The sequence below is a fragment of the Melospiza georgiana genome, chromosome 2 (genome assembly GCF_028018845.1).
Source record: "Melospiza georgiana isolate bMelGeo1 chromosome 2, bMelGeo1.pri, whole genome shotgun sequence".
Lineage (NCBI taxonomy): Eukaryota > Metazoa > Chordata > Aves > Passeriformes > Passerellidae > Melospiza > Melospiza georgiana.
In genome coordinates this window covers 83463970-83490627 of record NC_080431.1, presented here as the reverse complement: position 1 = coordinate 83490627, position 26658 = coordinate 83463970, and the positions used below count along the sequence as shown (strand labels likewise).

The 26658-nt window shown below is 45.5% G+C and overlaps 1 protein-coding gene across 1 annotated transcript in view; it reads right to left on the bottom strand.

The window, feature by feature from the left end:
- The window catches only part of ARHGAP31 (Rho GTPase activating protein 31), a 59074-nt gene that overhangs the window by 20440 nt on the left and 11976 nt on the right, over positions 1-26658 (bottom strand). Inside the window, exons 2-3 of the mRNA XM_058018830.1 lie at positions 3026-3128; positions 2387-2531 (exon numbers count right to left, since the gene is read on the bottom strand). Of these exons, the coding sequence (XP_057874813.1) occupies positions 2387-2531; positions 3026-3128 (248 nt within the window). The remainder of the gene's footprint in view (positions 1-2386; positions 2532-3025; positions 3129-26658) is intronic.

Here is a 26658-nt window from a genome sequence, read left to right as displayed (position 1 = left end):
TCTTTATTCCTACCAGCACTCCTCTGCTGAGGTACAGCTGCCACTGTTCCCTGCTCAGACACCCCACGCACACACACGCTCCTAGGGGGTTTTCTGCTCCTTGGGGAATTGGTCTTTCTTCTTTCTTTCCTCCTAGTATCTGACTGTGCTTCCTGTCAGCTGGGTTACCAATTATAAATCCCTTCTATGCAGGCTTACATGAATAATGGATTTTGTGGCTAAGTGGAAAAACTGAAAAGCTTGAGATTTAAAAAAAAACAACCTTTCAGGTCAACCCAAAGTGATAACATTTTGGGAAGCTGGTATAAGATTTTAGAAAACAACTGTTCAAGGTTGACCAAAAGCATCACACTCAAACATTAGTTACAGAAATGATAATTAAAATTTAGAACTATTTAACCCTTTTCTGAAAGACATTTTCTCTAAGTTAGATGTGTTGCTGTAACATTGAGACATTTCCTTTAGAAAGTACTTGTAAAAGAAACACTCAGACAGTTACAGACATGTTTTCCCTTTTGTTTTTGAATAAAGCTATTTACCAAATGTATCTACTGAAAATCTGCAAGTCATCATCCCAAAACTTCACTTTTCAGCAAACATTCTTTCCTAAAAGAAGTTTCCATCTAAATCTTAATGTTTCCTTTCAAGCATTTTTTCTTCCATAAATCAGTAGTGATAGCCAGGAAGACACCGGCCAAATTGCTCCAACAAGAATGACACTCATCAGTTACAGTGAATGGTTGAATGATACCCTGTATTTTCAAGATCCTATTCATCCTGACTGTCTCCAGCAATCCTACCCCATATCCTCAAAATCCTTTTATCCTGAGGATACAGGTCAATTTTTCAAATCTGCCCAGGATCTTCCCTGAAGATCTGACTCTAAATCACCTTGAAACAAAGACCAATCTTACTTAAAATTTGGAGCAGCAAGACACCTAACATAACTGCACGGCTGTCAGGCAGCACAGCGAGCCACTCCCACCCCAAAATCCCCAGCAGAGCTGTGTTCCTAAGAGCTACTTAGGAACTCTTACTGCAAGCTCCTGCTTGGCTGGTCCCATCTGGCTCTGCCCCACAGCAAGCACCCCTTGCACTGACACCTCTTTCCAAAACAGGCAACGGGGAGATTTGGAGAGCATCTCCTTGTGAGGACCCCATGGATGTCTCCCAGTGCCTCCTGTGCCACAGCAGTGTCATTTGGAAGTGCTTGATTTGGGAGAGAGGCAACTCAGACAGCAACACCTGATTTTGCAGAACTTCTTCTCTGCAACATCTGACATTTTTGGCAATGGCTGTCGCCTCCTCCTCCTCCCAGCAAATGGGAAAGAGCAGGATGACAGAAATTCTTAACAAAGGACGGATGTTTCTAACTCTGAGAAAACAATCTTTCCCATCCCCCACACCAGTTATCTTAAGAAGTTGGTAAATTCTTTTAGCTGGAAGTGCATACCTTCAGCGTGCAAGATTTCAGCCTCAATGATGGAATGTAAATTTGCTGGTGTCATAAAAAACTGAAAGTAGATTTAGAGCGCTAAGAAACACGCAGGCTTTAATAGCAAGCATAGCTTGCTGTGCCACCTTTTAATAAAATATTATCTGTCATCAAAATTAGCCAAGTCTCTTAAAAATTCAGGCTTTGTGGTGTTATATTTCTGCTCTCCCGCAGTCTGCTCCTAAGCTCCAACTGTATCCATGTATAATCTATGGCTGCTTTCCAGAATCAAGTAACTACTCTTTGAATTGTAATCTCTTTAAACAAAGTTAGAGATTTCTGCTTGGCCAGCTGCCACTTTCCTCTGCCATTTTTATTTATAATGTGATCATGATGGACCTGATATGCCGTATCTGGCATAACCAGTATCCTCATCTGCAGCTCTACAAACAGTATGAAAAGTGTGACAGATGCAGAAAAGTGTATACTTTACACATGGGCTGGGCAACCAGTTTGTGCAGGTGTCAGGGGCAGCTGGAGGGACAGGGATGAGGAAACCACACCCCTGTGATTATGATCACAAGCCCAGGTGAGCCAGAAGATGCAGTGATGGACAGTAATGAGGAAAAGAAAGAGAATTAGTAGTGCTGGGAGGAGGCGCACAATGGGGAGAAAAAGAGTCAGCGGGGAAGGAACGCAGTGAAAAAATGAGAAGATGAAGGGGAGGAAACAGCAGACAAACTGAGAGAAATAAACATGAAATGGTGAAAAGAAACAAGGACAGGGAAAGAGAGCCAACATGAGATGAGAAGGGAAGAGCACTGAGAAGTGTTTACATGGATGGATGCACCAGAAGCCAGGACATTGGAGTGAATCCCAAACAGCTGTCATGGAGGAATCTGCATCACATCCACACTGCTGGAGAAGAACAAGAACAGCCAAGGGTCTTACCGTGAATTTCTTGTAGAGCTCATAAGTCAGGAGAGGGTTGGGCAGTTCCCTGAAGTACAGCTTGCAGAGTGACCCCACACAGTGGATGTCCTGGAGGTAAACTTCCCTTGTCAAATCTGGGCATTGGTCAGAAACAAACTCTTGTCTGAAACAATATGGAAGCATAACAATATGGGTGAATAAGAGCTGTAGCAGGCCAGTACTCCACCCTAAGTACTCATTTACAGAGTAAATGAGAAAAAACAAATGGGAAAGCAGAGATGTCTCTTCAGGCTGGCCCAGATTGTGTCCCAAGTTCAGGGAGATGCTGAGGTTTCAATTAGTCTCCATTATCCCTAACGCAGGGAGTGGATCTCAAACTGATATAAGGAGATTGCTTTGTCCCAAAGTGAGAGAGAGCAACTCGGTATTTGCACTGAGACCCTCCTTGCCTTTCCCACTAATAGATGCAGAGGGAGACATAGCTTTTTGGGCTAATCCCTAAAATGCTGTCTTTCCCTGTTAGCAACTTCAAAGACAGTTTATCTTCTGCGTCAGTGTGGAGCTCTGTTGGCCACAGTGTGTACCTGAGGGACTAACACCAAAAAGGTATGAGCAATGTCCCTGAATCCCTCTGACACTCCCAAACGTTGCCCTTACCTCAACTTCTGTATGTTGGATGTCACTCCTGAGAGCCGGTAGATCCCATCCACGATGCCGTGAGTCTCAATGAACTCCGCACAGCTCTTCAGCACGTAAGGGACTACGAGAGGGAAGCAAAGCAAGATGTCCAGTGAATACACACTGACAGCTCCCACAAGTCACCACAGAGGAGACAGTTCCATGAAAAAAACAGCAGAGGCTCTCTGTGGATGCAGGGAAGGGTACAGCAATGAAAGAAATACAGTGCAAATCAAAAATAGCCCCGTGGCAAGTGCAAAGTGGCCGTGAGGATATGCTGTGGTTGTGCCATGCAATGCTCATTAACATGTGACAATGACTGACCCTGAAGTCACAGTAACATAGCAGAAAGAAAGGTAGGGTTTCCCTCTCTTCATTTTTCTTCCAAAATAAAATAATATAAGCTGTTTCATTCTAATTGAAAGCATGTGGCAAAACTTGAGGTCCTGGGAACCTCCACCCTCCTCAGTATAGAGCTCCAGCCTTGCTGAATTGTGCCAAAAGGTCTCATTGGCTTGGATAAAAATCAGAGAAGCATTCACACTTCCATATAAGCCTACATACCCACAGTTTAGTGCTCATAAATCCCACTGAGGGGGTATAAAGTTCAAATATTGACTAGATCTGCACACTGACAAAACCTGACATCGGCTTCAAAAGAGCTCCATCAGCATAACTAGACAAAGACTTAACCAGTCTTAAGGCTGAGAGGAGCCTGAGGCACAACATTTACATCCAGGCTTGGACCCAAAGTATATGTTTATTTTTTCCCCATTATATAGGTACAAGAGCCCCCCATTCTCTTGGTCAGATCAAGGTTCCCTGTCCCCAGTACTATAACAACCCAAGCTATAACAATAACAGTAAGAAAGCCCTTCCATATTAGGTGCTAGAAACTACTGTGTATTTAATGCAATGCTTCACACAGCCATAGGCACAAGTCAGTAAATGCACAAGTCAAAAGTTCCCTGCTATAATGCTGACTCTGCTGCACTGCACATTTCAAAAGCTGTATGGAGAGAAACCAGCTAAGCCATAGATTTGACGGGAAAGCCAGGCATAGCAATTACTGCATCTTTGTGACACCCTGGAGACAATGCCTCTGGCTGGACCTTCCCTGAGCCCTTCTGCTCAAAGTTCAGGACTATGATGACATATTAACATGGGCTTCATCAGATGGCATCCAAAGACAGTCCTCCAATGACAGCCTGAACAAAAACAGTTAGACATTATTATTTTTCTTTATTTTATTATTTCTCATGGGAGTCACTGAGGCCAGAGCCAGCTCATGGGTGGACCTGTCCCTGCCAAGCACTGCAGGGCACAGGCTCTGGTGAGAAGGGCTCCAAGCTTGCACCCACCTCAGGGGCACACTGCTACTGAGCCAGTCACTCAGGGAAGGGCTGCCCTTCTGCCTCCTGACTTGCTGAAGGAAGTAAAGAAGAAGTCCTTTCATTTGTCCCTTCTCTTGTTTTTTAGCCAACCCAAACACAGGCATGCACAAAGTCCCAGTGATTACTTGGAAGTCTGAACGGTCCAAACAGACTAATTCTTCTCAGCCAAAGGAGCTTCTCCAAAACACCAGGGAAAAACTGACTTTATGGGTTTTATGAGCAGGCACTCATAACATGGGTACATTGGTGTGTCACACTCAAAGCCCTTGTGCTGATTTTCAAGACCCTCAAGCTGTTGGGTGGAGCTCACGGCAGAGGCCCTAAGCCTAAACAGTGTTCATGAAACCATGGAATTGCAAAGAGAACAGCTGAAGCCTACAGAGTGAAAGCTTTGTCCACAACAGTCACAGAGCTATGGTATTCTCTCCTCATGGACTTTGGAGGGGAAGGTGCATCAGAGCATTCCAGAAAGGAAAGAACCTGGGAAGCATTCCTTTCAGTGCATGCAACACCTACTTGCTATGTGGGCTGAATGGTGTGGAAGGAGACAGAGAAAAAAAAAAAGAAGTACTAATTTTCGTTAATATCCTTCCAAGAAAAGTCCAAGTGACACATCAAAAAAAGAGGACCTTCCTATCTCTGAGCAAGTCCTGATTAACTGCAGTAGGGAACTCAGATCATATGATGATGAGAATGCTAAAAAAAAAGAGAAAGATAAATTACTTCAGGCCTCATTTCCATTTCTGGAAAATCAGGCTTAAACATCTTTATGGCAGAAGCCATGCATACATGGCATATTAAAATTTCCTTCTTGGTAGGGGTCTTGGAATAAATGACATGTAACCAGCAAAAATGAAAGTTAGGCAGATCCATGTCCACCTCAGATCTGTCTGGGTGAGGGAATAGAAACCATTGAACTCCATGCAACCCAAAAAAAGAATTAATTGAACAGAAAACATATTTGATCACGACAGCCACATGACAAGGTTTGTCTAAAGGTTAACAGTCTTTCATGGAGACAAGCCTCATATGATGGTGCCTGGCTGCCAAAAAATGGGGTACATGCACAAAGAATGCTTTATTAGATACTTTTTAAAACCTTTAAAACCTCAGTATTAATAATAAGAACACCAACTAAAAATGCAGATAGTGATGTTTGTTGTGACTAATTTGACCTCTTGAAAGTAAGACCTATTAAATCACACCATTTTTTGGCTGAGTTCTAAGTTTCCTTGGAGTAAAGTAGGTCAAGAGGCCTCAGGCAGGTAAGCAAACCCCCTATAGAGAAGAAGAGAAGGCTGCATCCCTCTGTTGAGGACTGGTAAGCAAAAACATGGGCCTGAGAGGAACAATCTGTAGCAAATGTATAAAATTCAACCCATTTTTAAAATTGGGTGAAAACTGCACAGCAGGGACAACCTATAGATTGCAAATAGGCAATATATGCTGAGCTCTGCCAGCATCTCTTACTGCAGCCCTGCATTTTTCCTTGCTTTTCCAACCCTGGGCTTCTCACTTATCTCTGCCAGTGCCCTTCACTCATCTTGTACAAGATTTCCTGCCATACCAGGTCTTTGGCTCATAGAAAGAGAAAGAGTCAGTTATGCCAAAATTTGTGGCAGTTTTGTGATGTCAAAAAAAAAAAATCCCATAGAAGACACTTTTCACTTGCAACCGAAAATTACAGACTTTGACCTCAGATCCCTGGAGGTGAAGGGACTACATTGACTTCCTGCAAATCAAGCCCCTAAATGCAGCACTTGTATGGAACTGGAGCACAATAAATGTTTTCTTTGAGCAGGACCTATAGCTCTGGCATTCCTGAGCAGCTCTGATCTCCTACAAAACTTAGCCTTTTGGGCTGTTGGGGGTGGTGAGGTTAGAGCAGCAGTGAGCAGCTCTCTCCCACTTCCAGGAGTTTCTGACCTGGTAGGATTATTTTAGACGTGGCTCCTGATGAACTGAGGCTGGGATCAGCCCTGAATGGAGGAAGGTACAGGCTCTGGCATGTGCTTTACAGCAGGTCTCTATCAGAGTCACAGGGCATGTAAATCACAGGGCTGGGTGTCTCCCACGGGAAGATCAGACATGGATGGGGATTTGCAGCAGGGACTGTACATGCAGGCACAGAAAGAAGATGGGGGGCAGGGAGTCCAGTCTTGACACTCCTATAATTAACACTGTGCTGCAAGCTTAGGAGGCTTAGGAGCTGGAAGGGGCAGCTGGTGTCACACAGACCCTGCTTGTTCTGCCAGACAGCCAAACTGTCCTCATTTAAAACTACAATAGAAACCAGATGGAGGAGGACAAGAGAGCGTGGAGCAAGGCACCAGTCAGAAGGGAAATTGAGTTATAAACACTCTGCACACAAAAGACAATACTTCTCTTCCCCTAGACAAAAATAAACCAGAAGGGCAGTCACAGTAACTCGTTCCACTCTCACTGGGTATCACCTCCAAGTTCAGTGTGCACCTTCACCAGGGTCTTTTCCAAGACAGCCCATGCCACCTCCTTTACAGGTGTCTGCTACTCTCACTGGGTCAGGCACCACTTCTCCTCCTTCTGATCCCCCCAGCTCCCAGTGGAAGCAGTGGGCACTGAAATTCCCACCTCCCTGCCCTGCTGGCTCTCCCTTCCCAGCCATGGTGCTGCCAGCTCCCAAACCTCCCCACCAGCAAGCCAGGTGCCCATTCTTTGCCAGCCTGGCAAAGTCCATTTGGCACCGGACTGAGCTCTTTGGATCCCCAAGCAGCCCAAGCTGGAGAGGCCACTAAGAAAAGAGGGAGTGACCCCATCCAGTGACCAGTGGGAGGACGGCCTCCTGGCCTCCCACCAAAGCCAGCAAAGAGCAAGGAGGATGCTGGTCCAGCAGGAGATGCAGGCAATATCCTGGCCTTCAGTGCCACCTTCCAGAAGAAACTCTGAGTGTCCATGGGCTACAGAGGGACCCAGGGAGGAGGCTGCTGAGTCAGACACCCTAACCAGTCAGTGTGAATAGTTAGACTTACTGCCCAGTTAGACAGTAAGTCAGCTAACCTGGACAGGGCCATGTGCTCAGGGTGCACTGCACTGAGCTGGACTGAACAGCAGCACACTGAATTTTCTACTTTATCCTTCTGTTATTTTCTCAGACTACTCCTTGTAAGGATAAGCACTGCTGACAGACATGCTCAGGGCCTCCTTGGTTGCTGGTTTCTGCCACATGGTGGAGGTTTTATGTCCTCTCTAATTTTATTTTAATTTTAGTTCAGCTATTGGGAGGATAAATGCAGACCTTTCATTTCACCTGGAACACCAACTTTTTGATTTTTGACTTGCAGGAAATAGTTTGGATTTTTTTTTTTTTTAATTTCCCCTCACTATGAATCCTGCACCATAAAAAAAAAAAAAGGTTGCAGACATTTTTATTTCATCCTTTTGGTTTTGTTATACATAAGTATTTTTTTAAATTGTCTTCAATGACCCTCAATAGTAGTGCATGCTTCCTATCATGCTATGTCAATACCATGACAATAAAGGTCAAAAGTCTCCTGTTTCAATTTAAATTACTAAAATAGAAAATACTTCCTTTTATAAAGTGTTTCAGTCTGTACTAAGCAAGAGCTGTTATTTTGTACAAAATAATAACGAAATAGAACAAACTAATATATTCAGTTGGCCTCCTAATCACAGGAAAGAAACAACATTGTACAAATGGCAACATACTTGATCATCAGTATCTCTGATATGATATTTTTCTGCATTTCCTGACTTTCTACTGTAAATCACGAGTTTTAAAGCTGATTCACTATATTTTTTTTTCTTTTTTGCTGACATGGCCTGATTTTCGCTAGGCATAAGGTTGGTTGAGAAACAGACTTGAAAGCAGATCAAGCTGTGCTCTCCTCCCTGCAGCTCACCCGAGCCCTGGTGCAGCACATCAGTCACAACACCAGATTTTCTCCCAGTGCACTGCCCTAGCCAGTGGCAGCTAAGGATAAATCCTGCCTTCCCACCACATAGCATTTCCTTTGCCTTCCACTGCTTCCTTGCCAGCACCAGCCAGGGATGGAAGGGACCACAGCATCCAAAATCCATGCAGAGGGTCTCTCCTGCTCAGAGATTAAAATGGCAGAGCTGGGAAAGGGGATGGTTTGCCCTGTCAGGACATAAATGCTACAAGGACAAAGCTTCAGTTTCCAGGATGTCTGTGCATACTTTTCACCAGCACTAAATTAATTTTGCAGAATAAAAAAAAAAAAAAAAAGCCAAAACCTGTTTCACTCTCAAATTCCAGTGTTGAATTTGGCTGTTAGCTGTGGCCAAGCTGCCACAACCCCTCCATACACACACACACCTGTATTTGAACAGCATGAGATAGTAAACAGCACCAAACCAGCTTAAAAAAAACCACCTTGGTTTGTACAATTCACCTTGGCTTCTCTCCTTTAGCTGCCATAAACACAGTTTAAAGGGATGAATGGTTGGCACCAAGGTGATCCTGTCCACATGGGCAGCACAATTTATTCACTGTGTAAGTCACACACTTCATGTGTTTTTTCCCCTCTGCTTCTGTGAGAAATGGCCCTACAATGTCACAAAGGTTATCACAACAGTGCCATTCCCTGTGATGAAAGCACTGTCCTGTCACAGTTGTGATTTTGTGGGCAAAAATGTAGGAAAAACAGATCTCAAATCTGTCAGATGCTGCGAGCCATCACCCTCCATGGCCTGCGTGGGAAGTGGAAACACTGAGTGCTGTTTGGGATGTGCCCTTCTAATTCCAAGCACACACATTTCAACACAACCTGCAGGCTCACACATTTGAACACAACCTCCCTGCCTGGGAGTTTGAGTGAAGCCAACGGCACCACCATCAAGGATATTTTTTCCCCCCATTGATATTATACCCAGCTTACATCTAACATATCTAAATAAGACATGTAGGAACACCTGATTTTCCAGAGCAGATCTGACAACTGTGATGTTTGAAGCAGGAATGAAAAAGCCCTTGGCAGACCCAGCCATCTCACAGACAGCACACATCAAAGAGAGCCTAAGAGAAAGCACTGCCAAAGCAGGCACTGAACGCTGACTCTCAGCCCCGGCGGTCACCGTGCCCCTCTGAAATGTGACTTCACCTTGACATAGCTGGCAAATTCTGTCACGCAGGCACTTTTGAAAGAGGTTGTACTAAATACTAGAATAGTTTTGTTAGGAAAACATCCTGCTGAGAATTTCCTGCAAAAAAAGGACCAGATAACAGAACAGGATATCTCCACTCCTGGCTTTTATGACTCTGTGGTACAACCACCTCGGAAAACAGTGGCTCAGGTTCTGCATGGCAGGTCAATGAGCTGTGCACGTCCTCAGCTAACCATTCCAATCTTAACAACCCTGATCCACAGCAGATTAGGGTGGATATTGTACAGCATTTTGTTTACCACATCACAAGCAATCAGGATAAATAATTCTGGAGATGGGAGTAACTGGATAATTTATGCTGTGTCTGGGAATGGACTCGGGTGTAAGTATATAAAACATCAGAATAGTTTTGGAGCTGCATGTAATGAATTGACCTCTGTCTTGGTAAATGCCTAGATGCTGTGATGATAAGCAAGCTGTAAGACAGGAATTCTGCCATGGACCTCGATTCTGGTGACAGGTACCAAAACCAGTAACAAATCCAAAGGCTGCACCAAATGATGGAGTGCAGGAGAAGGGCGATGCCGATGCTGCAGCTCAAGGGAACTGGGACAAGCAACCTCCAGGGAAGAGCCCAGGTAAGTGTTGGGTGATGGGATGGAAAGCCAGCAATGCAGGCTTCATCTGAAGTCTCTTGACAGCCTACTGTCTTTCATCCAGATTTATAAACAAGCTCATGGCATGTTTTCTGTATCATGCTTTCCTTTCTTCTTCTGCTCTCCTCTTAAGCATAGAAATCCAAGTAAGCCATGCTAACCCACTTAACTGCTGGCAACAAAGCCCCAGATTGCATGGACTCCGTAAGTTTCTTCCTCCTCTCACCAGCTTTTGGTCTTCATGTTTTCATTTACAAGAGCTTCAGAAGAAATTTAAAAATCAATCACATCTTTTACTTGGGCCTGCCACCTGATATAGACCTGCTCATTTTCTTACAGTCCCAAAATTACTGTGGAGGCAACTTGTAAGCTTTAACACATGCTTCTTGACTGTTGTAAGGAGGTAGAACCCAAAATCTCCCTCATCACTTTGAGATTCCTACATGAGATTATTAGGATCAGAATCAGGACAGCAGCAATTCAAGGGGATCAATGCTCCCTACCGGAGTGTCAGTGTTAGTTTGTCCCTTAGTCCTTTTCAGCTTGGACTCTAGTGTGCTAGGCAATAGGGATTTCAGCTTTCTCTTTATAATACAGACTTTTGGGGCTGTTAGAAGGAAATTCTGAGTGCTTAGGTCTTGATGTGCACCTGAAAAATACCCGTGACTAGTTAAACAGTTTTGAAGTCCTTTGTACTGTGCCCTTCACAAACACCATCTCCATACACTGAAATCTGTAGCAATCTCCAGAGGACATGGAATCTGCCTGCAGCTTCTGTGCTGCTCTGTAATGATCTCCCACTGCTCGACAGATCCTTGCTTCCCTTTTGTAGTGGTGGCATGGTGGTGACAAAAGCAGCTAATTCCCAAATAAATGCTATTGGAAGGCTGCAGAAGAGACAAGATGAAGCAAGGAACTGGGCTGTTATCTCAGGAACACCCATGCTGCAGCAAAGTGGGCTGCTCTGCAGTTCTCTCTGCTATTCTTTTCCAGGAAATTTCTGGAATGTGTAATTTTCCTTCAAATGTGCAAGGAGAGGATGGAGGCTCACCAGCACTAATGGTTCTCCTTCCATGCTTGCCACACGTTCACAAGCATACATGACAGCCACTCCCAAGCTTTAAAGCACACATCCAGCTGTGCCAGCTAACTCAGGATGGCAGTGCCAATGAGCTCAGGTGTGTAAAAGGGAGAACAGGGGCTCATCACCCCACTGAGAGCCCAGGTTATCATTCAGTAGCAAGGTACAAACTAACAGAGAAGCTGGTCCTGGACCAAGCTCTCATGTGGAAGAAAAACGGCATGGTTGAATCTCACAGAACTTACTTATATCTTCTCCCTTCTTTTTATTTTGCCCTCTGTCACACTGATGGACTGATGCAGACTGACACTGGGTTATGCAGCAATGTTCTTTCACTCAGGCCTCTCCCTGATCATGCCTCTAGGGCTCTCCTAGTCAAGAGCGGTACAGCAATTTCCAGAGGTTATTCCAAATGGGCTGTTTTACAGACAGTCAACAACTTAGGGCAAAGAGCAGGAGAAATCACTGAGGATCATTACATATCACAGGGAGACAGATGAGGAGCCTGAATGCAAACCCATGATGGCTGCAAATGAGAAGTGAAAGGCAAACGAAAACAGACTTTTGCTAAAAAGTAAATAAGGCTTTATGATTTCGGTCTGATTGAAAACAAACATGCAAAGGCACTAGCAATAATCAAGCATTATAATTTGTAGCCAAGCAGCATCAAATCCATTCCATCTTTGCTCAGTTGCTGAGCATATATTTAGACTGACTGCTTTCATTGCCAGGTTGCCTGGGCCTGACCCAAAGAAACTCACTCATACAAAAAATCCCATTGGACTCATCAGTATGTTCCACAAAAGAAAATAGGATCAATTTGTTCTACACCCTCTCACCTTTTACTGAGACATGCAAATACTAGCAAAGAAGGTATACAAATGACAGAAGCATTTTCACCAGCTTTACAGGAGCACAAAATGATGGTGTGAGTTTCAGCACAGATTGGAGAATTAATACTTCTGCTGGCAGTGGAAGATCACCTAGAAATGCTCCCCCCAACCCTGCTCAGAGGAGGCTGAAAACAGGTCAGTATTTCTCTGAAGAGGATTAAGCTGTGGGTGACTGGGATTGCTGATGCTTTTCTGGTGAAACAAGGTGCTGCTCTACCCATCCTAAATCATGCCCAGGTATATGATCACAACAGTCTGTGGGCTCAGTTTCTGGGTCTGAAAAACATGGGGAAAATTCTGCCAGAAGCAGCATCTGATCAGACACACATAACTCTACACAAAAATAAATGCATATATCAGCAAATAAATGTGTGTGCATACATATACACAAATGAATGTATTTTTACACATACAACTATGTTTGTTTATGTATGTATGTGTGTGCATGTGTGAGGTTTCATGTGCATTACCAGGAAATTCTTCTTAGAGAAACAGATGGGTTTTATTGAGTTGTCAATCAAAGCCTAACAAAGTCAAAAGATGTGAAAGTCATGTTAGGCCAATGTCATAGGTCTGGGGGACACATCATGACATGTGGTCCTCCTGCTTGTTGCTGCTGAAGGCTTTGCTGGGTGAAGCACTCACCCAAAGCCAAGGAAAGCTGTTGGTCTGGGGGATTGCTGCTCAACCATGCAAGAACATCGGCATCAGCAAGTCCAGAACCAGTCTCAATGGACTGGTTTATCTCAGTAATTTAGTCAAGAAGGGCAGCCCAGGGGATATGGGTCCTGTTGGCTACACCTTTTCATCTTCAGAGGCTGCAGTACTCTAAAGTGTATTCTTACAGCTATGCTCACAAGGATTTTGTTTTCCTTTCCATACACCAGGGAGGGTAAAGAGCTCAAGAAGAAGCTGCTGAGCAGCCTGGCTCAAACATCTGCATGTGGTGCTGCTCCTTCAGGGCTTCTTGCAGAAACAGCAGGGAGCACAGCACTGCTCCATCTGCCAGCCTTGTGGCACATCAGGGCTCACATATGCTTCAATAGGGCAGCTTGCTCACTCTCCAGAGCCTGAGAGAATCAGCAAGGACAGCAAAGGTGGCAGAACAACATTTGCAGATGGTGTCACAATGCCTCCCAGCCCTCCAGAGGCTGAGCTGGGCTAGGATTGTTTAGAATGTTTCCTGCCAAGCTGTTTGTGTCTGTCCACCTCCACCTCAGGACGTCAGCACACAACTACCGAGATGCACCCAGAGGACAAGGAATGGTTTCTCCAAGGCTAAACTGCAGGGACTGGACTCTGCAACTGCCTGCCAGAGGTGGAAGGGCATCAGAAATAGAAACTAACTCTGTCAGATGGTCCGGGATGAAAGGAGGCACAATGTTGCTTTTAAAGACACTGGTAAAAGAGGAAAAGAAATAAAGCTCAATAAAATACTCAGCATGATGGTATCTCCTTACTTCTCAAGAAGGCTTCTATCCCCTCACCTAGTAAGGACAAGTCAGGAAAGACATCCATCTACACAACACTTTTCTTTGTACTCACGAGGCCCTTCTGCTCCCATGTCTTTCTGTCCCCCTGTCTTTCTGCACAAAAAATCTTCCACAGGGGATACAAGCCCCTTGCTCCCTTCACCTCTCAATAAACATGCATGCCAGGGGTTATCAAACTAAGGGTCATTCTCAGTGCTAGCAATAGGAAAAAACCCAATACCAAGCAGTTACTAAAGCAGTAAATCTAATCACTTGGCAATTGTATTCCTCGGTTTCCAAGCCCCCCAACAGATTTCTGATATATTCCATATTTCACACTTTATTTTGTTTTCCATTTTGCAAAGGGCAGGCTCTGAAGCAGTATGAAGAAAAACAACTTTCCTGCTCCCCCTCCCCCACTTTTTTCCCCCCCATGCTATCTGGGCTCCAAGTCAGGCCAGGTAGTGCTTATCATTTCCTCTGCACAGCAAACACCAGGGTGCATGCGTTTCCTGCTGGCTGGTCCTGAACTGCGAGCTGACATTGTTTTCAAGGCCCCCTCTCTCAGAGGCAGGAGCAGCTCTGCTGCACAGCTCTTCCTGTTGATGTCAGGCTCCTCTTCCTCCTAAAGCAAATGGGCTTCCTGACGGCATCTGTGTCCTTTTCCATGAGGACTGGCAGGAACCATTTTCCTACCCAATGGCAGGGAAAAGAAAAAAAATAGTACTGGAGAAAGAGATGTAATAGGGAGGAGCAGGGGTGGATGGGTTTTTTCCATACTTTTTCCATACTTTTTTTCCAAGTAGTCTTGGAGAACATCTGGGGTCCCTCTCAATGAGGAGGAGGGAGAAGAGATAAGAGGTCAAATCAATACAGTTATGTCTTCGGGATGCTGGTATTTGCAAGTAGCAGAAAATCACTTATTAGCAGAGAACATCAGAGACTAATTACAGCTGCCGATTTCCCACTGCTAAGGAATGCAAGCTCACAATGGAACAGCTACAGCCACAGCCCCTGCGTTCCAGCAGCGCTGTCATAAGCTGTGGAAAATGCCAAGACCTTTACACCAGACTATTGCCTTCCTTTTTATTCTCTCAAATGGAGGAATCGCTACCACTGCCAGTGCTGTTTCATCCGCAGTGGAGAAAATGGGCGACGAATGTGCAGAACACAGCTCACACCAAACTGAATCACTTCAGCTCCACGGACTGCCACTGTGTGTGTCACTGCCACAGCAGAAAAGAGGAAACCTAACCAGACATCATTTCAGGCCTCCCCCAGCCCACGGTATTCAAGGTTTGCACTGTCCCATTAGAGATGCCAATGGGCTTGTCCCATCTCCCACCAGGAAGTCTGCAGTTTGCTGCACAGTGTAAGAAACAGACATGGAGCCTGTGGCTACAGGGACACACAGCAGGGCAGAGGGTGAGGAGCACAGCCAGAGGGTAACAGTGCTGCCTGCCCTTCACAGGATTTCAGCCATGAGGGTCCCATGGCCTCCCTCACAGAGCAAGGAGTTGAGTCCCCTTAGGACATGCGCCCCAGCAGGAAAGGGCTTCTCTTGACTGGGGAAATGGAGCCCCCCAGCATTTTCTATACCACATCCATACCACTGCAGCCAAACAGGTGGGGTGGGGAGGGTGTTTATTGAGGAGTGCACAGCAATAACCAGAATAGCACCTGTCTCTTAGCAGACTGTCTAGAACTAGTGCTCCTAATTGTCCTCTGGGATGAGTCATAAGTATATGTTAATAAAATACATTCTTATAATGCGATATTCTCCTTCTTTTCCTATTTGTGGCCTAGTCACCTTCCTGAGACACTGCAGTAACTAAGCAAAGGACTATACCTCCAATTTCTGTCCGCAGTTTGCCACAAACTAGAGGCCAACAAAATTATTCCAGCTGTATGCAACTATAGTCAACAGCAGATGTGGCCCCAAGTCTGGCAGAGCCAGCAGAGCTGCAAGAGAGTGAACTGGGGCTTAGTTTTCCTCACCAGAAGAAATTCTTACTCAAGGTGCAGTTGCAAAATCTTAAATTCTGGTGAGGGTGTAAGACGCAAAGGAAAAAAAGCCCACCTACATTCATTCTCCCAGCAGGAGCTGGCCAGGGCTGCTGAAATGTGCAGTGCTGACTCTGGAGCAAGCATTCCCAGGCACAGAGGGTGTGCCCCCATGGCTGGAGCTGTGCCAGCGCTCACACACCACAGTGGGATGGGGAGCTGCTGTGGCAGCAAAATCTCCCTTGGCTGGAGGGGGGCACAGGAGACACCAAGCCCATCGAGCCCACATCTTCCTGCCACCCTCTCCCCCTCTGCAAGCACCGCCTGCTATTCGTGAATGAATTACCTCAATCCCTCTTAAGCACTGTACTGACCAGGAAAAGGGCGTGGGGATTATTAATGGAAAAATCCTTGAGTCTGTCAGCCCTGCAGTGTGGCTACAGTTACAAGGAAAACAGGATACCAAGCGGCATATGGGGAGGAGGAAGAGAAAAGGCTCAGAAACTCCAATGACCTGCAGGGATTAGCTGGGGAGGAAGAACAAAGTGCTGGTGGTGAATAGGCACAGCTGGCCCAATGACCAGGAGAGAAAGGAAGGCACACAGCAGTGGTCTGCACAGGGAGGCACAGCATCGAGGGAAAGAGCTGCCCCTGGGTGATCAAGGGCTTGTAGCCAGGAGTGAATGGAACTGTGAGAGGGTATTACAGAGTAGGGAAAACATCCTAACGCTGGGACATAGTATCATGAAGGATTGCCTTCTCAGGGACACTGTGGGAGGCAGGCTTCCTGGATATTCAAAATCCATCAGGAGATTATTCTAAACGGAATGGGTCTGCACTGGCCACTGAGACAAAGACAAAACCATCTCATCAGCCTTCCCATGTCATTATCAGGTGGCGCCTTTTAAGCAACAGAAAGATTCCCTGGAAGAGTTTGCTGAGTTAAAGGAAAGCATAAGTGCCAGCACTCACTACAGCAAGGGACGACCATAACCAGCAGCTGGAGTTTAAATTGGATACTAGAGCATGTGGGAAGAAAGGCCACTTGAAAATCATCCAGCTGAAAGATTTTCCAGTAGGAAAGTGTGCATTTCACAAAATCAAAATGTTTCACCAGAATGCATGGATTCTGTTCAATTTTTCAACCAACACTCAGTTACACGGTTTCTAGAAGGTGAAATATATTTACTCCTTTATTGATATCTTTCACTTAATCAAATCTTTTGGAGAATTTTTATTTAGGGGTAGTTTCTCCTATTTTATTCCAGTTCTGGATGAAAGGAAGTCTTGTGGTAAGGGAAGATGGCGTACAGTATAGTGCAAAACAGGAACACGCTCTAATGGACATTGAGTGATATCATCAATGCCTGCCTAGAGTTTGCTCCTCTCTGTACACTTCTGAGGATGGCAGCACTGTTTCTTGCAAGCTGAAGCACAGAACATTGCATGTGTTTCTTGTCAATGAATGAGAAAAAAGGAGGTGAGTGTCCTATGGTTTGCTTTTCAACCCTCAGGACACAAAACCCCCTCATTTGAAATCTTGCTTGTATGTCACGTCCCCTATTGTGAGGATAAAACCTCAGCACAGTCTCACAAAATGTGCTTTGCTTATGTCAGCAAAAATCTAAGCCCTCGGCAAGGAGTCATGAATTAACAGAGGATAAGGATCATTCTCATCCCATAGGTGCAAACAGGAGAAACAGAAATGATTTGTCAGCCTGAGTCATGCACTGAGATAGTGGAAGACCTAAGGTTAAGAGACAGTTTTCTCATATCTCAACTCCTGACAAACAGAAACTTATGTTCAAAAATTCAGAAGTTGGTAAAACATGCAGAAATTGCAACTGGTTTGTCAGAATCACTGACCCAGAAAGCTGAGTTGAAAATCTCACACAAATGTGTTTTTCTGGAAGAAGATCAATTTCCCCCAAGCTTCCACCAAACCAGAAAGAATCTCCCTAACCAAAGTTCTATCCTAAACCAGAACATACAGGCTAAAACCTCAGGAGATTTGAATCAGAGATCACTGATCAGATGGTCAGAGAAACCTTTTGGGTTGTTTGTCCTAGAAGTCAGTTGGTGCCAAAAGACCAGACTTCAGTAGCCCTGTTCCTGGGAATGTTTGGAGTTGGTCCTGTGTTTTGTGGCTTGGTGTCACTTCTATAATTCTTTTCTTTTTTTTTTTTTCCCTCCTGAATGGTTGTCTCATAACTGAATACCACAATAATATCAAGACTGTATCAAGGGGTCATCTAGGGAGAAACAACAATATTTCTGATCATTTCAGGGAAGAGAGGTTGGGGGCGGGGGGTGGGTGAGGAGAGGCCTGAATTCCTTGCAAAAGATGCTCTTTCTGCTTGCATATCAGTTATACCACACTTCTTGCCTTCCTTGGCTACTGACTTCCTCCATCTCCTCAGCTACCCATTGTTTCTTTTTAACCTTTCATTTTAATTTCACAGCACACTCAGTTTTCAGCATAACTTTCTTTCCCTGGAATTCAGACTCAAGCCCCACCTTTGGGACCTGGATGGAGGTTTAAAATCCCTCCCCAGCAAAAATGCACTTGCATCTGGCATTTACCATTCAGGCCTGTATCTTCCAACTGCAGCTCTAAACTGCATCAAAGACTTTTGTTCCTAGCTTTTGTTCCCGGCCCTTGTTCCCTTCTCTGTTCCCTTGAAATGTCAGCAAGCATGATGGCTTTGTTGGTGCCGTCAGGGTGGTCTGCCCGCTTCCCACGCCGGCTGCGCGCATTGGCCAGCCATGGAGCAGCCAGCAGGTCACTGGGTGTCTCCTCTAGGGTGTTGCTGCTCCTCACACCAAAGCAGTGGCCTGAAGCAGCAACACTGCCATGAAATCAACAGAAAACAAATCCACCTCCAGCTGCCCTGGCTGGCACGAGGACGCGCGGACTGTTCCAAACCAGCAGCTGCAGATGCTGCCAGGTACACAGGAAAACCATGCTGGGGGCTCAGCGCTCTCCTTGGATATTGGGATGGGCATCCACTCCTTCAGACACATTCCCTGCTTTGTCTGCAGGAAGAGTCCAAATTGTATGCATTACTTCTGCCTCCTGAGCCAGCTGACTGCAGGGCTGTCAGAACTCAGATCTCATGGCTGTTCCAGCTCTGCTGACTTCTCTCAAATCCAAGGGTATGTGTGTCAGGGTCGGGATAGGGTGGCCGGGAATATCCTGCCCCAGAGACCTCCTTAGATGCCCCCAGGACTGCTCTGAGATGACCTGGGACCTTCCTGAGCCATGCTGCTCCTTGTAAGATTGCAGGAGAGTCTGTGCTGAGCCCAGTAGGCTCTGGCTGACCTCAGGGAACTGCCCATAAAATGTGTCTTCCTGCTGTCACAGCATCCCAGGGCAGAGTTCTTGGAAGGAAAGGGGAAAATCAGCTGAAGCAACTAGCAACCATAGGCCATTTCTTTCTGCCCCATCACAGGAAGCATTTTTAGCCTGCATTCCCCAGTAAGGGTTGCCCTAGCATTGCTCCTTGGCCCACGTGAAGTCTTTGTACCAAGGGGGATCTTCAGGGCTTCCAGGGCTTTTGTCCTGCTCTCTCTCTTCTTTGCCCACCAATACGCTGCAAAATTTTGGCCATGGCTTCTCAGTTGTTCCAAAATAACATGTTTGGTGTTTGGCTTCAGCCTGAGAAGACTGAGCAAGGCTGCTCTACTGCACTTTCCTGGGAAGCATTGCAGTAAGGATGTGATCCAATTTAGGAATGAGCTGAGGCTCTTCCTGCTCTCTGCTCTGCTTCTCTCAGGTTCAGTTGATCTTTTCCTATCACAATGCTTTTTCCCACTCTTTATTTTCCATTAATTTCCTTCAATTACAGAAAAAAGGGACCCTGGCCAAAGAGGAATTTTGCTGCAAGTCTCACAAAAGTTCATGTTTGTCTGCAGCTTAGTTTCATTCAAGGAAGGTCATTCTGTGTCAAGCACACTCAAATCAGACAATGCCTTGTCTCCAGGTCTCCAAAACCTCCTATCCAGACACTGTCATTGAAGCTTTCAACTTGGACACTGCTCTGATCCATACCCAACCTCACCAAGAGTTTCTCAGCAATCTGAGAAGAGTTGTAGGCCAACACAACCTACTGCTCCTGGAACTGACGGCACCACTGTCTTCAATGTCAAATGCAGCAACTTACAACAGTCAACCTTCTGTGGACAAATCCACCTAAAATTTGGTTATTTTTTCATTCTTTGCATCAGTTAAGTTCTGGTGCATTCCTTGGACATCCTTGGAATTAAGTCATGGCTCACTCTAGTAGTAACAAGGAAAGTGTGGATGTTGCAGAAACACTTTGTCACAAGAGAGATTTGCAAGTATCCCCATCGCATAGAAGTTGCCTTTGATCTGCTGTTTCACTAACCCAAATCATAAGCCCCTTTATGGCTGGGAATACTTTCTGTATATCCAGAGCTGAGTACTTCCATACCAGTTGGCTGCAGTATCCCAGATTTATACTAGTATCACTGAGGTCAGAGGCTGGCCCCATGCCATGCAGGCTGTGCCTCAGGAAGAGCTCAGTGGTGAAAGGCAGCATGCTGAAATGGAGGCAAGGAGTCAGAGGCTACAAGGTGCTGGAGAAACCTTTCAGAGCCACAGTAACAAAATAAAGACACTCTTCCTCTGACAGCATGAAAATCCCTTAAACTGCTTGTGTCCCACTGCAAGAGACTCTGTGTATGGAGAGCTTGAAAGGACACACAGAGTAATGAAAGCCCCGTGCTAGGAAAGGCTCGTGGCACAACATACAGACAAGGGGTTTTCTCCTAACTGGATCCCTTGGCTTGTACAGCCCTTCTCCATCCAACTTTGCCACACTGCTCTGCACAGCCCCCTCTACTCCACAGCTTCACACACCAGAGGATGCTGGGCAGGGAACATTCAGTGAGGCCAGCTGTGCCTCTGGCCCACCTGAGCAGCAGATGAAAGAAGTTGCAAGGAAACACATCAATACAAATCCATGAAGTGCAGATACAGCTGCCAAGGCCTAAAGACCAGTGCCCTGGTCCCCTAGGCACAGACGGCCCCATGTGGGGACTGGTTTCACACACAGCATTCAGGTCATCCCAGTTTCTAAGAGAGCTCTGGGCAGAGATGGGAGACAGCTGTATGAATCCTACACATAATGCACTTCCCTTGATCTGAAATGCTGGGCATGATGGCATGATTCAGCTGCATAACCTGGTTCATAAAGCAGTTTGCTTTGCAGAATGCAAGCAGATATCTGGGTGGATGATGTCCTGTTGGACTAGGAATGGAAGGGGAGGTGGCAAAGCGGGTGGGAGTCACAGTCAGGTGTACACAGGCAAGCTTGTCCTGCTCAGAGAAAGCTAAGGAAAAGTTGCAAAAGATAGCGGTGTTCTCAGGAAATCCAGTTTTGAATCTGGCTTGCCTCACCCTGACCTGAGACTCCTTTATAAATTACATCAGGAAGGCAGCACTGGCCAACAGAACACAACAGCTAATCATAAAATGTGAAGAATATCTATTATGTGCTCAGCTAGTGACATTTTAAAGCCTATAATTTTTTGCATCTGCAGCCTCCTGGCCTGTAGTATTTATTCTCTTTTCCCTTGGAGCCAAGCTAGAGACAGACTCAGATAAAAATCCTGAGATGAACACCCTGTATTTCAGGGAAATTGAAGTCAGGCGTCTGTACTTCAAATTCAGCCCTGATCAGAGCAATCTGAGAAGAGTAAGTTCAAGAAATGAAGAGGGCTTCAGAGAGGCATCTTCAGCTCTCATTTTGGCCAAGACACAGCAAAGGCTCCAGAGAGCTCCAGAGTGTAATCCAGCAGGCTTCTGAGATATGCAAAACTCAAATGCAACTCAAGTCAGCTTTGTGGGCCTGTAGACCTTTGCAGACAACAGACACGAGGTCTGTTTCTTCTGACTTCAGGTTTTGTTGGGGAAATTTCTTAACTTCAGTTTGGTAGCACTTGGGTAACGTCCATCCTCCTTTTCACAAAAGCTTGGGCACTCCTGATAGGAACCTTTACAGAGGGCTTGAAAAAAAGCCATTGGAAAAACACAAATTCAGGAAACAGGAATGTTATAACCTTGCTAATGCAAAGGCAAAAGCCATTGTGTGCACACAAATTTAGAAGCAGCAATGGCAAAAAACTTTGAAGGAAAACAGCAGTGATTTTTATTATTGCCTTATATGAGTTCAGAATGTTGCAAAGTTAAACAAAGCAATTATAAAGCTGGGTATTTAAAAATACCTAATGTTTCACAGTCTTCCTTGAGATGAATCAGGTATCCAAACATCTGGGGATTGCAACATCCATCAGGAAACACAGACAGATGAGACACATCAAGACAGGAAGGTTTAGGGCTGCCATCGGAGAGACAAGGAACAGCAGGAGATTCCCGCAGCTCCTTTTGGGTCAGAAATGTTAGTTCTACATGAATGTGTACACTAAACAAAAAGAGGAAGAAAAAGAGAGAGCTAAAAAAGGTTTTTGCAAGTCTCCTGCTGTTCTGTGTCTTTCTCACTTTGCTCTGATGTCTCTGTACATGTCACTGGTTGGCAGGATGACTGCTTCCTGATTCATGATTTCATATTTAATTCTTTCTATATAAAAGGAATTTAAAGGAAATTATTACAAATAGTTTGGCCACACTGCATCAAGTCACTGGAAACTATTTCTTTATCCCTGACGTTCTCTTTTTCTTTTTCCCTCCTTTATTTTTTTTTTCTCCTTTAAGAGAGAAGTTAGATGCTTTCCTAAACACTTTCCAGACTTGAGCTATTCACATATTGCATGTGGAAGGCAAACACAGCCCAGGCCTGGAAGAAAGACTCTCTCATGCTGGTCACCCCAGTAGCTTGGGGCGTTGCAGGCGGTGTCCTCAGCAGTGTTTCCTTTCAGAGAGCTGTGGCTGCATGAAAATGCTTTGGGTGTAGCAATCCTGTGCTCATCCCACAGGCACTTCATGAAAGAGGCAACTGTTCCATGTTGGGAATTCAGAGAAACCTCTGGCCAGCAGTGGCTGCTGGAGGCACCCTGATTAAAGCCCCATTGTTTTGCCCACTCCAGCTAAACTGCTCCCTGATGAAGCCCCCGTCTGTCCAGTGGTTTGGGAAGAAGCAAATAAGTAAATAAAGTCGTTGCTGGGAATAACAAAGACTGGAGGAAGCAAGGAAAGAGGAAGCAACCAAAGAAAAAAACCTTTAATGCACTACATTTCTCAAAGGCATATGTCCAGGAATTGGGTTTCTGGACTGTGTTTCTTTTGTCTTTCTGACTCCTGGATCTTGCTGTACTAAGGGCTTTGAGACACTAACAAACACTTTGCAAACACAAGAAGGGGTGTTGCAGGAAAAGGGCGTTGAGATCATACTTAATCAAACTTCCTTACATTTTGATAGCTACAGTACTGCTGTACAAGTCCATCATCTCTTTGCCTTCACAGTTCCCCACAGCCAACGCAGCTGAGCCACACTTCAGGCCATGACCTGTATCCTGATTTTAGTATATGGCTGACCTGTTTCAGAGAGAAGAAAACTCCAGGCTAAATTCATATTCTTGCACAGGTGTGTCTCAAAGGGGGATGAACTGAATTATCTAAAAGCAGGACCGAGCAGGACACTGTAAAATCAGAGAAGTTTTGATTCATAGCACAGGCTTCCAAAGCAAAGGAAGCTGAAGCACCACATCCTTCAGCAGGTGATGAAGATGAGCACATTTAAACACTGAGAGTTTGTCCAAGCAAGGCAAAGCTGCTCTTGTCCACATCCATAGACTTTGGAACCAGTCAGAGACCGAAGCTCATTTTAACATCAGTTAGGCGCCAAAGGGGGAATGAAAAAATGTAGTTAGCTGATTAAAAAAAAACGTCACTTGCAATGTAGTAACTCAATGGCATCTCCTTTGCACTTCATAAAACCAAAATTGTTCCGAGGGCTGAAACAAGTCAGAAATTATTCTTTTACCGATTGCCCTGTCTCACTTTTGGGTAAATATCTGGAAGAGGAGTTTTGTATAACAAGCGTGGTCAACACTTAGAGCATGTTCCTGTCTATCCTCCAGCTGTCTGTACCCAGAACAGTGTCTCTTCCTCTGTTCCACCCCCACTAACAAAGCTGCCACGATGTTGAATTTTCTTCCCACTTACAGCCCTCTCTCTTCCACCATTCATTGCAGTCTCCATTTGTTCCAATATAGTCAGTTTTGCCCTCAGACTCGTTTTTCCAGCCTTCGCCTCCTCCCTTTCATGCATGTTGGAATTTCCTCACATGCTTTTCTCCATACTACTTTTGCCCCTATTCCCTTTTCCCATTCATTTCCTCCAGTGTCCTTTTCCATTTCTCTGCCACATTTCTTTCCTCCCAGCTGTTTCTTTGGATGCATTATCATTAACTTCTATCCATAAATTAAGGTTGGGTCTGGTCCTAAAACCAGAATCAATCAAAGTTGCTTCAGGCAACTTGTAAGGGGCAGTCCTATCCATGAGTCAGTAACAAACCCATCCCATGGTGTGCAAAGGGAAAGCTGTGTTGTTGCACATTCTGCCTTCTAAATCAGAGACTATAAAATGAAGCCTTGCAGAAATTCTTTGTAGTGTTTTTTATTTTTCTGCTTGGTTTCCTTTTTTTTTTTTTTTTTGCAAGATTAGCAGAAGCAGCCTGGCCAAGCTCCAGTCTAGGGTAATCTCTTCAGCTATTTCAGATCCATGCTGAATTGTTTTTTCCATTTCCTAAGCCCAGAGGTTAGATGGCAAATGGCTGTCATGTTCTCTTCAAAGCTGAATTGTCACGTTTTGGGGCAGAAGCCAAGTCAGAACGAAGCACTCTGAGCATGTGATACCACCCTGGTGCTCCTCACACCTCCTTCAGAGCCTCTTGGTATGGAACCTGCTGAGAAAGGCAAGCTGGGTGAGTCCAACCCTTCCCTGCCCTCACTCTCAGCCAATGTGTAACTCCCCAGAGCTGCAAGAGCCCACTTTTCAGTACTGGGTGATGAAAACAGCTAGGACCCTTCCCATTTAATAACAACAATAATGGGAACTTTGCACCAAAAAGAAGGTGATACCAGCATCATTTAATCACTGAGGGAGGTAGGATGTGGAAAAAGAAGGAGTGCCCTAAGGTCTCTCATTGAGCCACGCACTGGCAGGAGCAGAGCTTGCCACGGCCTGTGGCATGCCATGGGTGGGACCCCTGCCACCTCCTTCATGCAGTTCCAACTCCAGTCTGAGCAATTCAGCCCTCACTGGTGCACAAACGATGGAATGCAAAGAGAAAAGCAAAAGGTGCGCTTTTAAGCCGCTTACATCTCCAGCAGGTCACCAAACCAGACGGGAAATACAGGTAGCCAAGCTGAGGCTGCGAAATCTCCCTCCACAGGTGAGCACCCATTGTAGCCACCAGCCCTGCCTCAGCACAGGGCATGGAGTGGGTGGCACTGCCCAGGGTGCACACCGAGCTCTTCCCAATTCTTCAGGCAACTGCGCTGCTGGTAGCTCACAAAAGCACTCAGCCAAAACTGCTGACACGTGTCAAATTCCCCAAGCAGCGTTACTGGGCCAGCCAAGGGAGTCTGAGGAGCCATCTGGCCAGGGACACGGAGCCCACGTGTCAGGGAGTGGCCTCTTGCTCCCAGGGCTGGGATAATTGGACATTGTTCAGCATCTGAATTGTCGCTCTGTTGGGCTGTGGGCTTGGCTGGTAGGGACGAGCTAATTACCATGCAAACTGCTGAGGGGAGGAGAGGGTCAGGGAAGGCCCTCACTCTTCTCCTGCCCCACAACAAACAGGAGGGTTTTGTGCCCCCCAGCGCCCTGAAGCAGAGAGGGGAGAATGGGTGGGAAAGCAGAGGTGAAGGGAGAAGCCCCTTGAGCCTTCCATTCAAACACAAACATGGGACCCCTGTCAAACCTGGCAGCGAATTTTCCTGCCATACACAGAGTTTTGTTTGCAGTCAGTTCCTTGGGAATCAGCAAGCAGTCGTCAAAGTTGCCCAGAGATCTCAACAGCTCATGGTGCCACATCTGTTACCCTCCCTTCCCTGTCCCACATCAGCCAAGGTGCTGTTTTTCACCTCCCCAACCCAGTCAAAGAGCTGAAGGTACTGCAGAGACAGGGCTGCACTGAAAGTCCCAATCTCCACCCTGCAGTCACCACAAGGTAAAGTCAGCAGTGCTGCTGCTGCCAGCCACTTTTCAAGGAGGCAGGGCTGGGAAAAGGGATAGGAATAAGGCACATTACAAGCTACAATATCTTTCCTTAAGCACAAGAATTGATATCAGGTGCACCTGCACTGTTCCTTGAATCACAACTATTCAAAATCTTTTCATACCCTGAAAGCATGCTCTGTCAAGAGGCAGGAACACATTTTTCTAATTTTTCCATTCTCCTAAAGAAAACATGCACGTGTCTTTCCCCTTTTTCTACCAAAGCTCAATTAGATCTGCTTCACAGGTATATAATGTTGCAAAGAAAAGCCTTGCAGTCACCCTTTGTCCGTCAGCTAAATCCTTCCACCATCCTGCAGTGAGTTCAAATCTGCAGTGAGAGATGCATGAAAATCCCAAACAGGGAACCATCATTAGGGCACGGATAAGCCTCTAAAGCCCTTAGGATCCAGAGCTGCAGTTCACATCTGTTTAATGCCCAAGAGCTAATATCAATAATTTAATGAGTGCCTTACATCCTGAAATATTTCACAAACTGCAAAAACAAGACTCACTCCACCCACCTCTAGGCTGGGAGGTGGCAGCTGTTGAGCCAGGCACAGCAGCACTACGTGACAGTTTAGGACACTGAATAAAAAAACAAATCCTAGCTCCAGCAGAAATTGCTTCTGCAAAGGAAAAGACAGAGCACAGCATGTGCATTTGTAAAAGAGACCCTGTCCTCTAGGAAACAAAAAGATAAACCAGGGATTTTTAAATATTGGGTTCCTTGTTTTACCATGTGCCCAAATGGTAACATTTCCCCACATGATGCCTAGACAGC